Source organism: Papio anubis, chromosome 1 (assembly GCF_008728515.1).
Source record: "Papio anubis isolate 15944 chromosome 1, Panubis1.0, whole genome shotgun sequence".
Taxonomy (NCBI): Eukaryota; Metazoa; Chordata; class Mammalia; order Primates; family Cercopithecidae; genus Papio; species Papio anubis.
Window position 1 is genome coordinate 838,346 of NC_044976.1, and position 13,976 is coordinate 852,321.

The window sequence follows — 13,976 nt, forward strand, 5'->3', positions numbered from 1 at the left end:
TGTTGTCCAGGCTGGAGTGCAGTGGTGTGATCTCGGCTCACCGCAAACTCTGCCTCCCAGGTTCTCCTGCCTCAGCCTCCCGAGTAGCTGGGACTACAGGCGCGCGCCACCACTCCCAGCTAATTTTGTATTTTTTAGTGGAGACCTGCCTCTTAATTCTTCAACATGGAGGGGTTTCTCCATGTTGGTCAGGCTGGTCTCAAACTCCCGACCTCAGATGATCCACCTGCCTTGGCCTCCCAAAGTGCTGGGATTATAGGCGTGAGCCACTGGGCCCAACCACCAGTGTATTTTTTGACAACAGCGAATCAGGACTGACATTTAATTCGTTTGTTTGAGATGTTAATTGTTTTAAAAGGACACATGATGCTAGCTGCACCAAAATGCATTCAAATTCCTCATAGCATGAATCTAATTTTAAAAAACCTTTGTAGGGCGGGCACGGTGGCTCACGACTGTGATCCCAGGACTTTGGGAGGCCGAGGAGGGCAGATCATGAGGTCAGGAGTTCAACAACAGCCTGGCCAAGATGGTGAAACCCCGTCTCTACTAAAAATACAAAAAAATTAGCTGGGCGCGGTGGCAGGCACCTATAATCCCAGCTACTCAGGAGGCTGAGTCAGGAGAATCGCTTGAACTAAGGTGGCAGAGGATGCAGTGAGCCGAGATCATGCCACTGCCCTCCAGCCTGGGTGACAGAGTGAGACCCCACCTCAGAAAAAAAAAAAAAAAAAAAAAAAAAAAAACCTCTGTATTAGGAAGTTTTATTAGAAAACAGTACTAGAGCACAATAAGAAAATATTCATAACGAACTTATACAAAGCGGCAAGGAAAACATTAAGATGCCAACAAATAAATGTGCAAAGAACATGAACAAAAGTCACACACACACAAATACAAACATAATATGCATGAGTTCGTTCCCATGTAAGAACTCAATCAATATTTGTTGAAACACTAAATGAAAAAGGAAAATTTATTTAGTAACAGAAATGCGGAAACACTCAACCTCAGTTAACCCTGAGTTGGAAAAAACTTACTGCCCACTAAATTACCCATCTCATCTCCCCCCAGTAAATAATGCCCAGTGCTGGCACGCACACTGGCAGTATATAAATTGAGAAAGACTTTCTGGAAAATGCTACAGCCATGTGACCACAGGGCTTGACCCTGTGACCTCATTAAACCTAAGCAGATTACAGGTCTGAAGGGGGCTTTCTTTAGATGTGGCTCCACCCACTTAGGAGATGAAGAAAACAGGGGTCTGTGCAGTTCTGAATGGTGAGGCCAGGCACCACCCCACCTCTCCAGTTGCACAAAGTTTGCGTGGCATCCTCACATCCCACCTGGCTCTATTTCGCCTTTTCTCTGAACACTTCTCACCATCTGTCTGAAGAACACACATTTTATTCACTTCCCCATTCCCATGCCTGAACCTTTCCAACTGTGGGCCAGGAAAGACTGCAAATGATAAGCCACCAGCACAGAGAGTAGAAATGAAATCCTGGGGTTACGAGCTAAAGCATTACTGACATCCGCTTCTCCAGAACGGTTGAAGCCGGGCGGTGACTGTCAACAGGTATATATGGACTAGAAAGTGGAGCTGCTGGAGAAGGCCCTGCACCTTCCTGCCAGGACACGGCCTCCCCGCAGGTGCTGGGCTTGTGTGCTCAACGATCCCTCTTGCTGTTATCCTAACACACCTGCAGACTGGAGGTAATCCAGATGCAGGGCCGTCAACTGCCACAAACATCCACCTGCCTCTTAATTCTCCAAGTGAGACCTACATTTCCTCAAGTGGGAAGCTCAATACAATGAACTATTGTTTTCTGTTTTCATCACAAGCGCCACTTTCCCCCTATTTGCTCACCGCCTCCACTCCACAAGAACTGCTCTTGACTTGGCCAACTTTCTGGGACACCCTCACTATAAGCATTTATGAATCAAACAGGATTTTGTGCTAGCCTGGAAATCTAACGGCTTACAGCAGTTGTTTCAGGAAGAAAATGCCGGTTTGGAACCAAACAGCAGGCTGCCAACTGACTCAAGCAACATAAACCCATCTCTGAATTCAAAGAAAACAAACAAAAAGACTGGTCAAAGTGAGGCCGGGCATAGTGGCTCGCACCTGTAATCCTGGCACTTTGGGAGGCCGAGGTGGGCCGATCATGAGGTCAGGAATTCCAGACCAGCCTGGCCAACACAGTGAAACCCTGTCTCTACTAAAAATATAAAAATCAGCTGGGCATGGTGGTGGGCGCCTATAATCCCAGCTACTTGGGAGGCTGAGGCAGCAGAATCGCTTCAACCCAGGAGGTGGAGGCTGCAGTGAGCCAAGATTGTGCCACTGCACTCCAGCCTGGGTGACAGAGCTAGACTCCGTCTGAAAAAAAAAACAAAACACAAAACTACTGGTCAAAGTGGCTCACCTCTGTAAGATCAGCACTTTGGGAAGTGGAGGCAGAAGGATATCTTGAGGCCAGGAGTTTGAGACCAGCCTGGACAACACAGTGAGACTCTATCTCTACAAAAATTGTATAAATCAGCTAGGTGTGGTGGCCTGTAATCCCAGCTACTCAGGAGGCTGAGGTGGGAGGATCAATTGAGCCCAGGAATTTGAGGTTACAGTGAGCTATAATCATGCCACTATAAACACGCCTGGGGGACACAGTGAGGCCCTGTTTCTAACACACACACACATATACACACAGAAACACCTCGAGGGGACACCTCCAAATGATGAAGCTATTTTGTTGGGTACTGCGGTGGCACCTGTGATTCTTCAAGTAGCTTCGAACCAGCGTGCTAACGCCATGAAGTGGCTGCAAAAGTCCCCGTGAAGCCATTGCTGAGAACAAACAGGCCATACACAGAAGTTCCAAGCGGGCAAGAAATTTCCAGAGGCTTGGGAGGACAATGTTCAAGGGAATTTCAGTACTTGAAGGGAATTATCTAACAAGATGTTAAAGTAACTTACTTCTTAGACCAGATGACATAAGAAGGGGAAAAATAAAACTTATTAAGGCAAACATGTCAGTTTCAGGCCAACTAAGGCGGTCAGAGAGACGTGGAACACAGGAAGAGTTTTGAAATGTATTCCCATCAAGAGCCAAGAATAATGAACTTCTGAATGTAAAACTTAGTGTGTTCCAAACAAGAAAGGAAAAATAACTTGTTACTCAGAATTGAAGCCAAAAGGAATTCCATTGCTTCGGGAGGAGGAATGGGAGGGCTGGGGTGGTCCTTGGCCTGGGAAGGAAAACTCCACCAGGCCTTGGGAGCTGGGCACGCCCTGTTCCCACAATTAAGAAAGAAAACGATGACCTAGAGCTCAAGGCCGGTGCTGACATCTGGGCCACTGGACGGCAGCCGCCTGTAGGAACATCACCATAGACTATTGGAATTTTCTGGCAAGTACTGGGCACTAAATCAAAGATGTGTTTATTTAGAGAATCCCACGCCAATACTGCTGTATAGAACCCTTTATTCCTACTTTCCCACTAGGTGTGGGCCCCTCTAAGCTTTCACGAGTCAAAGACCCCTCCTGCTTGCTGAAACCACTCACGGAAGGCGGACACCGAGGGCCTGGCCGCCCACGCAGCGGCGACCGACGAGCGCGGTCCGGGCTGGACGGCCCCACCTTCTCCGCCCGGGAGAGCCAGGCCGGACAGCGGCCTCCCTCAGACCCGTCCCCAAGGCCGAGCCTCGCCCTGGGCCGTGCTGGCGCCCCGTTCGGGACGGCGCGGCGGCCCGGCAGCGCTTCCACGGCGTCCTCCGCAGGCCAGATGGGCAGGGCCGGCCCGGTGTCTCCCCGCCCGGCCGCGCGCTCCCGGGCAGCGATGACCCCAGGCGGCGGGCGACCCCAGGCGGACGGCGGGCCGGGGCTGCTCACTCACCGTTCGCCGCCGCGGGCGCCTGCGGTGGCGTCTACATGCCGGACCGAACCCGCAGGCCCCGCCGCCCCGCCGCCGCCTGCCGTCGCTACCTGGCCCCGGGCGCCCCGGCCGCCCGTTGCCCCATGGCCGCCCGGACCCCGGCGCCGGCGCCGCCGACCAGCAACGCGCCGCGCCCGCCCAGTGCGCAGGCGCACCCTCCGCGCACGCGCCCTGCCGCGCCGCCGCTCACGTGGGCAGTCCCGCGGGTCCGCCAGGTCCCACTCGCGCCGGGATACCCCGGGCGGGCGGGAGGCGGCGGACGTGGCGGGGAAGGGGCGGGCGGCGGGGAGGAGGGGCGAACCGTGGTGGAGAGCGGTGGCCCGGGAGCGGAGACGGGCAGCGGGGACCGAGGCGGGCGTCCGCGACTCGGGCAGGAAGGGGTCGGCGCCCAGAGGAGGGCGGCCCGCGGCTCCTGTCCCCACTCACCTGCCGCGTCCGGAGGGCGCCTCCCGGTTCGCCCGCCACGTCTACGCCTAGGCTCCCCCGACCTTCTGACCCCAGCCCTTGGCCGGCGTCCCGCCCCCACTCACCGCCACCGCGGGCGGGACTTCCCGGACCACGTGGGCCGGCTCAGGGGAGCGCAGGTGCCCCGCGAGAGCCGGCCCCGCCCGCCGCTGATTCCCTAATTACCGGGCTGTGACACGGTGTGGACCGAGCCGGATTTGGGGACCGAATCTTGGAGCAGCTGCGGCAGCGCTGCGCTCCCTCGGGGCTGTCCGTCGAGGCGGGGAGGGCGGCCCTGCGCCTGGGGGAATCGCGCTTGGCCTCACGCCCACCTCTAGCGGGCAGGTGCGCCTTGCACGCCCACCCCCGGCCTCGGGTCTGCGCCTGGGATCCCAAGGTTGGCAGTGGAGGGAGGCCCTGGTGGCCCGGGGTTCCTCGAGGGGTCCGGGAAGTGGTGTTTTTCGCACCCCACAGGCTGGAGGACCCGGGGAGTTGGGGGAGATGGCCGAAGCCACAGGAGCGGACTTCGTAGTGTTTGTTGGAACCGCTGGCCCCACCCAGCCCGCACTTGCTGATCTGGTGGCTGCTCATCAGCGCCTTCAGGCCTCGGATATCCCAACAATGTGCCGTGCGCCCAGTCCTCACTCAGCTCTGGAGTCACTGTCAGTAAACTGGCAATACACGACCAGCTGCTCTAACCTGCTGGCCCCCCTTTTGTTTTTCTGAGATAGGGTCTCATTCCGTCCCCCAGGCCGGAGTCCAGTGGGACCCACGGCTCACTGCAGCCTTGACCTCCCAGGTGCAAGCGATCCTCCCACCTCAGCTTCCCTAGTAGTTGGGACTACAGGTAGGTCCCGCCACACTCGGCCATTTTTTTTTTTTTTTTTGAGATGTGAGGTTTTGCCATTTTGCCCAGGCTGGGTCTCAAACTTCACCTGCCACGGCCTCCCAAAGTACTAGGATTATAGGCGTAAGCCACTGCACCTGGCCCAGCCATTGTTTTCTGAGGTTCAGTCCCTGTTTATATTCCTATGTGGATCACCTGACCCAGGGTCGGTGTGGACCTGAGTCCCCTGCAGCCCTTCCCCACACCCGCATACCTGCTCTCTGGTCAGGACTCCTGGGACCTGAATCCAGAGACCCGAAACACGGCCTGGCCGAGTCTTCCTGGAAAACACAGCTCTTCTGTCCAGTACCACAGTGAAGTACAGGGCATCAAGGGCGACTGGAAAGGGAAGCAAGGATCATGGGAACTTGGGGGATTTCTTAAGCTCTGTAACTTCTCCCCGGGTTATTTTGCAAACCCAACTGTTTTGAAGTGACCACCAGCCACACCCACAGAAGCGGCCTTGAGCTGCCCAGTTCTTTTTCTTTAGGGGGGAGAGAGGGGCGGATAAGATCATTAACATAATAATGCTTGAGCTGAGTTTTTGGATATGATCATTAGCATAATAATGCTTGATCTAGATGGCACACACACAAGCCAGGCACTGAGCCAGACCTCGGTAGAATCTTCTAGAATAGAGGCAGTCACCCGCTTCTGCAGAGGCATCCAGTGACTGTCGTGGGCCCCAGGTCACACAGCAGGCGTCCTTCGCGTGTCCCACTGTGTAGGAGCTCCAGCAGCTGCCCCGTCTGTGGCATGGAAACCCTTTGTCTACCCTGGGCCTGGGCACTGCCTGCAGGAGAGCTTCCCCATTTCAGAGATGAGAAAACAAAACCAGGGCTGTGGTTTCCTTCAGCTGACAGGTTGTGCAATTTCTCAGGGCAGGCCCCAGATATGACCCTGAAGATTCAGGGGCCAAGACCTCACACCCACACCTCACCCCAGGCCTGACCGGCAATAACTAACGCCAAAGCTGGGAAGGGCTGCTTAGGGCACCCGGAATGGTGCTAGAGGCAGTTTTGCTTGGGCTGAGATCAAAGGGAAGGGATATCCCAGCAGCAGGAACCGAAGGGTCCAAGGCTGTCATGGGGGCTAGGGCAGGAGTAGAGGGTCCCTACCAGATGGTGCTCAGGAGGAGGGTCTGCCTCCAAGCGATTCAGGGTAAGGAAAGGCCCCCTCCTGCCTGACCAGGCCCCGGGGATGGGGCAGCAGTGCGTGGCATCCCCTGCCCTGACCTTCCTCAGCCCCAGAGCTGCCATTGCTCAAGGTGGCGGTGGACTCTTCACATAATTTTGCATTGCTTTTTGTATTCTTTAAGGATGGCTCCCATGTTGTTTACTTCAGAACCCCCAAAACCTGGACCCATCCTCTTCTGGGGGGCCAGCAGGGATGGAATGGGTAGAGGGAGAAGGGGGAATGGAGGCCATGAGGGGTGGAGCAGGATGGGGTGCACTGGGGTACAGGTCACTCCTGGGGAGGCTGAGGAGGGAGGGAAGTTGACTTCAGGTGGCCTGGCTCCAGCGAACCGGGTGAACGAAGTCTGCCCAGAATCCACAAGGGGAAGTGGCCGGGAGCCTGGGGAAAGGGTGGCTGGGAAGGACTGAGGCTCCCAGTGAAGGACATCAGTGTGGCAGGCTATCTGGTCATCTCATCCAGCCTCCAGCCAGCACCTGGCACAGGCCCTGCCCAGGCTGAGAGCCAGGATAGGGGCATCTGTAGGGGCCAGTGTCTGGATCTGCTCACATGATAGTCTCCTGTTTGACCTGGTTTGGGGCGAGGGGCGACCTCTCTCCCAGGACGCCAGGCACACTGAGGACTCAACAGTGGAAAGAGAAGTCCATCAGGTGTTCACCTTCTAGTGGGGCAGACGGACTAGAAGCAGAATTGGTGGGGGGAGGCAGGGGTTGGGGTACAGTAGGGACAAGTGTTTCTCAGGCAGAGGCAGCCGCAAGACCCAGGGCCCTGAGGTGGTGAGAGCCCAGGGTGGGCGGGGATCATCAACAGTAACCACCTGGCATGACTAGGACTCTGACCTCACAAGATCCTTACCAAGCAGTGTGGTACTTTTTTTTTTTTTTGAGACGAAGTCTCACTCTGTAGCTCAGGCTGAAGTGCAGTGGTGTGATCTCAGCTCACTGCAAGTTCCGCCTCCTGGGTTCCAGTGATTCTCCTGCCACAGGCTCCAGAGTAGCTGGAGTTAACAGGCGCACGCCACTGAACCCAGCTCATTTTTTGTATTTTTAGTAGACAGGGTTTCACCATGTTGGCCAGGCTGCTCTTGAACTCCTGATCTCAGGTAATCCGCCCACCTCGGCCTCCCAAAGTGCTGGGATTACAGGCGTGAGCCACCGCACCCAGCCACAGCCTGGTACGTTTATTGTCCACATTTTTCATGCGGGAGCCAGAGGCACAGAGAGGCCAAGTAACTTGCTCAAGGTCACCCAGCGAGGAAAGGTGGGGGAGGGGACAGGGCGAGGCCAGAGAGTAATGGGAGGGGCAGGGGCGGTCTTTCCCGGGTGCCCTCGGTCCGGGGCCGCCTTTCTATTGGCCTCAGTCACTCAGGCTCCCAGGACCGGCTGGGGGCGGGCGGCGCCCCAGGACGCTTTAGTGTCTCCGTTTTGCGTGGGCAGAGCACGCCTCCCCCGCATCCTGCTGGAGGACCAGCCTCTGCTAGGTGCCTGACACGCAGGGGACAGAACGGAAACCTTGTCCTGCTCAAGTGTGGACGTGCATGCCACGTGCTAGAGTAAAATTGAGGTGGGGGACCTCCATCCCTGGGACATGGAGCACAGGGGCGGCACCGCGCCGTGTGGTCAAAGGAGGGCCGAGGCCCTGCAGGAACAGTCCACAACCAGAGCGAGCTGCAGTCACTCCACTGCCTGTGTCCACCTGCGACAGGTGTGCCCGCGCACGCGGGGCGGAGCCAGGTGACCGGGACACGGGAAGTTTGAAAATGCAGTTCGCTCAGCCAGTGTGGAATTATCCTCCTCTTTCCACAGTGCCTTAGCCAGTGCCACCGTCCAAGTGCACGTTGTTGGCGCCCGTTTTCATTTCCTGTTTTGCTAAGAAAGTGGGGCAGTGGCCTCCATGCCTGCCAAGGGACAGGCAGGATGCCCCAGGGAGGAGTCTCCCCTCAGCTGTGGCTCTTCCAGGCCAAAGCCAAGGGGAAGGGGCACCAGAGGGTCCCAGGTCCCACATGCCAGCTCTGTCAGTCAGCTGGACGCCAGGCTGGGACACAGAAGCCAACAGGAATTCCCAAAGGGAAGCAGTGCAGTCGGGGGTGTGGCAGCCCTGCTGAGATGCTCGGCCTTTATTTATTCTGTGCAGGGACCAAGATAGGCCACTGCAGGCCGGCGCCCTGCCTCCCAGCTGCTGGAGCCCCTTCCTGCCAGGAATTGCCCGCTGGGGAAGAGCCTCAGGTACTCTCTGGCATTTAATTTTTAATTCTTTTTTTCTTTTCACGCCTCCAAGACAAGTTCAACTCTCTAGCATTTTAAATGGGGCTTCTGTAAGACAGCTGGCAGGTTTAGGGCTTGTGAAGAACTTGCATGTCTATGAAGAACTCATGTATTTCAGGGAGAAGTGGGGGATGAGGATGAAGCCAGGCAAACCCCCCCCCCCCCCCCGTTCAGCCTGCCAATCACACCCACTTCAGCAGCCTAAAACAGCACCAGGTCACCCCACCAGGGAGACAGTGCCATACTGTCACTTGCAGTGGTGGCAGATGGGCACCCTTGGTTGCATCAGAAACACATCAGCACCCTGCCTGGAGCAACAAAGGCGGCTGGGCCCTGCTCCGTGAATCCCAAGTGCCCTCTGGGAGCCTCTCCACCCAGGGACTGCCAGCCTAGAGGACGGGCTGCTGGGCTCTCTGGTGCCCAGCAGAGGAGGGGGCCTGCAGGTACTTTCCGTTGAGAGCCTTCTTCACTTACTAGGAAAGAGTTCGGCTGGGTGCGATGGCTCAGCCGGTAGTCCCAGCTACTTGGGAGGCTGAGGCAGGAGAATGATGTGAACCCTGGAGGCGGAGCTTGCAATGAGCTGAGATTGCGCCACTGCACTCCAGCCTGGACCACACAGTGAGACTCCACCTCAAAAAAAAAAAAAAGAAAAAAGTTCCAGTTGCTGGAGCCACGGGAATTACCAAGTTACCATTTTTTTTTTTTTTTGACATGGAGTCTTGCTCTGTTACCCGCCCAGGCTGGAGTGCAGTGGCGTGATCTCGGCTCTCTGCCAACTCCACCTTCCCGGGTTCACGCCATTCTCCTGCCTCAGCCTCTGGAGTAACTGGGACTACAGGTACCCCGCCACCACGCTTGGCTAAATTTTTGTATTTTTAGTAGAGACGGGGTTTCACCGTGTTAGCCAGGATGGTCTCCATCTCCTGACCTCATGATCCTGCCGCCTCTGCCTCCCAAAGTGCTGGGATTACAGGAGTGAACCACCGCGCCCGGCCCAAAGTTACCTTTTTATAACCTTACCAATTATTTAAGATTTTATCTTCTTTTTTTTTTTTTCCTTTGAGACGCATTCTCCCTCTGTCACCCAGGCTGGAGCACAGTGGTGTGATCTCGGCTCACTGCAACCTCCACCTCCCAAGTTCAAGCGATTTTCCTGCGTCAGCCCCCAGAGGTAGCTGGGACTACAGGTGCACGCCACTACGCCCGGCTAATTTTTTGTATTTTCAGTAGATGGGGGTTTCACTGTTTGGTCAGGCTGGTCTCAAACTCCCGACCTCGTGATCTGCCCACCTCAATCTCCCAAAGTGCTGGGATTACAGGCATGAGCAACCACGTCCAGCTTTTTTTTTTTTTTTTTTTTTTTTTAAATAAAATAGTGATGAGGTTTTGCCACATTGCCCAGGCTGGTCCTGAACTGCTGAGCTCAAGCGATCTGCCTGCCTCAGCCTCCCAAAGTGCTGTGATTACAGGCGAGAGCCACCACATACGCCTATTTAAGATTTTTTTTTTTCCAGACGTAACTTTGCTTTTGTTGCCCAGGCTGGCGTGCAATGGTGTGATCTCGGCTCACCGCAACCTCTGCCTCCTGGGTTCAAGTGATTCTCCTGCCTCAGCCTCCCAAAGAGCTGGGATTATAGGCATGTGCCACCAAGCCCAGCTAATTTTGTATTGCCTATTTAAGATTTTAAAAAATCTGGCCAGGCGCGGTGGCTCAAGCCTGTAATCCCAGCACTTTGGGAGGCCGAGACGGGCGGATCACGAGGTCAGATCGAGACCATCCTGGCTAACACGGTGAAACCCCGTCTCTACCTAAAAATACAAAAAACTAGCCGGGCGAGGTGGCGGGCGCCTGTAGTCCCAGCTACTCGGGAGGCTGAGGCAGGAGAATGGCGTAAACTCGGGAGGCGGAGCTTGCAGTGAGCTGAGATCCGGCCACTGCACTCCAGCCTGGGCGACAGAGCGAGACTCCGTCTCAAAAAAAAAAAAAAAGATTTTAAAAAATCACCAGTTTGGAAAGCAGGGAAGTGGATGGTTCCAGAACCTAGGAGCAGCTATTTGGGACATGTGCAGCCATGGTTTTTCACTCTACCGTGGTCAGTGCTCATATTTTTTCTTACGAGATGCAGTTTTTATTCAGACCAAGAGGAACATTCGGTTCAGTCCCAAGGAAAGCTAGTCTCTGGAGTAACATCCTCAGACATTCTAAGGGAGAGAAACGGCAGAGGAGAAAGGCAAGGCAGCCGCCTGTGAAGACTCCCACGGTGCTGTGGGCAAGGCCTATGCATGGGGAGGGGTCTGGGGGATGGCAGGTGGACCTCCCTGCTCTGCTGGCCTGTGAGGTGGAGCTTCCCAGGAACCCCTCCGAGGAGCCAATGCGCCACTCATGGATACTGTGACATGCTGGTGGCCAAGGCACTGCCTGGCATGACCACACCTGTCAGACCTCACAGCAGCAGGGTAAGCCTAGGGAGGTGGGCGTGTCGTAAACTGAAAATGGACCCGTAAATAATCACCACAGCAAAGTCCCTCATGTCAAACTGCTTTATTACATCTTAAATAACAGTACAGTTTAATATAGTATCTATCTTGCATCCAGCTTCCTTGCAGTACACTGACTTTAAAATTAAATACAAAAGGTGGAAAGGGGTAAGGGTGCAGAGAGCTCTACAGAGTTGTTGGACGGAAAGAGAAAGAAGGGGTTTCATTTGTATTCTCTTTGCCAGATCCAGGCCTACCGCAAGGTCACAGCACAGTTTTGTATAGAATGTTGCAGAAAACAGGATGGAGAAGCCACTACTGCTGCTATGAAGGAGTGCGGGGGGCGGGGGGGGGGGGGGGGCGGTCCCACAGAACCTGCTTTCCAAACGCTGCTGCTGAACACTGGCCTTGAAATGAACACCAGGACAATCTGTGTGATGGGAATGAGCCGCCTCAGAGGCGGAGGCCCTGAAGAATCCATAAGGGAGGGCAGGCTCTTCCCTCCCCCTCCCTCCCTCCCTCCCTCCCCCCCCCCCCACCCTCAGAATCCAACAGCAGTCGTTTGCAACAGAACTTTTTTTTTCAAAGAAATAAAGAAAACAGTGACTTATCCCGCTACCCAAGCGTGTAGAGCCGCGCGCTGTACTGCTTCCGATATGTGCCACAGAGCAGCAACGAGAAGTGGACAGAGCCGCAATGGTTACAACTGTAAGAGGTTATTTCTTAAAGAAAAAGAACACCTAAGGACTGAGTCCTATATGCACTTTTGAGCATTTCTACAGCATGCGATTCTAAGAGTAAACCCACCCAATATGGCAAACAATCAAAATTTTTAAAATTTAACTTAGAAAGTCTGAGATCATTATTTTCAAAACATTGATTTGTACATTGTTTCATACACAAATAATTGACTGACTATCCAAGCACAGGACAGGCATCTCTCTTGAAAACAGAGGTTCCTCCTAGTTGGGGGTGGGGTAGTGTTAGGCTATTATAAACTTCCCTCCAACTTCACAAGGAAACCCAAAGTGAGATTAAAAACTCAACTGAGAAGATAGACAGGATGGGTCAGGAGGAACATGGTGCTGGATCTGAGCTCACTTTTCAGCAAAGGTGAAGGATTCTCTGATCACGCATTCGAGACCGTCCCCACATGTGCTTGGCCCCATGGCTTCTGAACATGTTCTTTTCTATGCCATGTTTGTGTGCAACAATGATCTGTGACACTAGACAGAAAATTAAAAACCAGGGACTGAATTTACATCACTGACAACGCCAGAGAGGCTGCCCTAGACTCTCTGGTTTTGATTAACTGTTGAACACAAAGGAATATATTTTAAAAAGGAAATATGAATGCTTCCAAAATCTTGCTACAAACATGACTGAAATTTGGACACGATGACCAGATGAACAAAGCCCTCAGCGTGTTTTGCGTGAATGCCACAAAACAGGGTCACTGGTCTAAAATTCAAATAAACTAGTGGAAAGGTGTGTCTGTCTCACAATTACACTCAAGTTTACCTTCTGGTTAACATTTTTATTATATATTTCCTTTTAAAATTCATTCAAGACAAAAAAGAAAACAAAGACGATGGCCCCGGAAGGAATGCACAATTTGTTTTAGTTTTACAGCACAGAGATCCTTCTCTTACTGGGAATTGTGCTCTTGGTTTCAGCAATAAGTGAAGGAAAAAAGATCTTGCCCTTTTGAAGTTCTGAGGGGAGGTGTAGGGTGTCCACGTTAGTACGGTTGGATAGGATATGCTCTCATGGTAACGCGTCCAAGTTGGAATGGTCTTCCAGTCTCCATGGCATCCACATGCTGTTTTAAACAGAGTTTAAAGAAATGTGAAAAGAGGCAGAGAATCTAAGTGCAGATGCATAGTCAGGTCACTGCTCTTCCCACCACTGCATGAGTGTCTGCGGCTGAGGGCACGTGACTTCAGATTTCTGTAAACGTTTCCCACAACACAATTCCAAATCAGTGCTACATCAACATTTATCTAGAAACCGTTAATGACAACTTCACACGTTCTATGAGAAACACGCACAGTTCTCCTCAGAGAAGGACATTTGGGCTGCTGTATTACCTACTGGCGTTAGTTCCAGATCTTGAGGAAGCTATCCCAGGACCCTGTCGCCACAGCCATGCCATCATCAGTCACGCCCAGGCAGCTGACGCGGTTGTCATGCCCAGCCAAGACACCTGGAAGCAAACAACAGCAGAATCACAGAGGTATCGATCTCACCTGTGACCTGTGTGCCATGTTGTGACGAGGGCGGATGGTGAGCCCCTCGTGGGACAAGACCCAGAGTCTCCCACGGCCAGGAAGGGAGGGAAAGTTGTGTCCACGTGGGAATTAAACTGCAGCATATGGCCAGCCTTATTAAAATTCAAAGGCACGCACACACACACAATCAATAAATCCAGAACCCCCGGCACTGACTTCTCAGCACTCACAAAACTCAAAAAATAAGCAAAGGCCACAATCAAAAAAATCAAAACCATCATCACGTTCGGTGGCTCAGGCCTGCAATCCCAGCACCTTGGAAGGCCAAGGCGGGCAGATCACGAGGTAAGGAGTTTGAGACCAGCCTGGCCAATATGGTGAAACCCCGTTTGTACTAAAAATACAAAAATTAGTAGGACGTGGTGGTGCGGGCCTATAGTCCCAGCTACTCGGGAGGCTGGGGTAGGAGAATCATTTGAACCCGGGAGACAGAGGTTGCAGTGAGTTGAGATCGTGCCAGTGCTCTCCAGCCTGGGCGACAGAG

At 53.7% G+C, this 13,976-nt stretch overlaps 2 protein-coding genes across 21 annotated transcripts in view; both read right to left on the bottom strand.

Annotated features, from left to right (window-relative positions):
- The window catches only part of NADK (NAD kinase), a 30,780-nt gene extending 25,042 nt beyond the window's left edge, over positions 1-5,738 (bottom strand). Inside the window, exon 1 of one of the 14 annotated variants that reach the window (XM_031663604.1) lies at positions 5,480-5,738. The gene's annotated coding sequence lies outside the window, so the exon portion shown is untranslated. Of the gene's footprint in view, positions 1-3,896; positions 4,087-4,361; positions 5,194-5,479 lie in introns of those variants that run through there. The other 13 variants (XM_031663603.1, XM_031663626.1, XM_031663614.1 and 10 more) reach the window with 13 other exon arrangements.
- A 5,508-nt stretch (positions 5,739-11,246) lies between these two features.
- GNB1 (G protein subunit beta 1) overlaps positions 11,247-13,976 on the bottom strand; it is a 115,588-nt gene continuing 112,858 nt past the window's right edge. For 5 of the 7 annotated variants that reach the window (XM_031663648.1, XM_003890982.5, XM_017956332.3 and 2 more), the window contains 2 exons: positions 13,292-13,407; positions 11,251-13,023 (listed from right to left, as the gene is read on the bottom strand). In XM_031663648.1, coding sequence (XP_031519508.1) covers positions 13,301-13,407 — 107 coding nt within the window. In that variant the 3' untranslated portion in view covers positions 11,251-13,023; positions 13,292-13,300. Of the gene's footprint in view, positions 13,024-13,291; positions 13,408-13,976 lie in introns of all 7 variants that reach the window. The other 2 variants (XM_017956334.3, XM_031663649.1) reach the window with 2 other exon arrangements.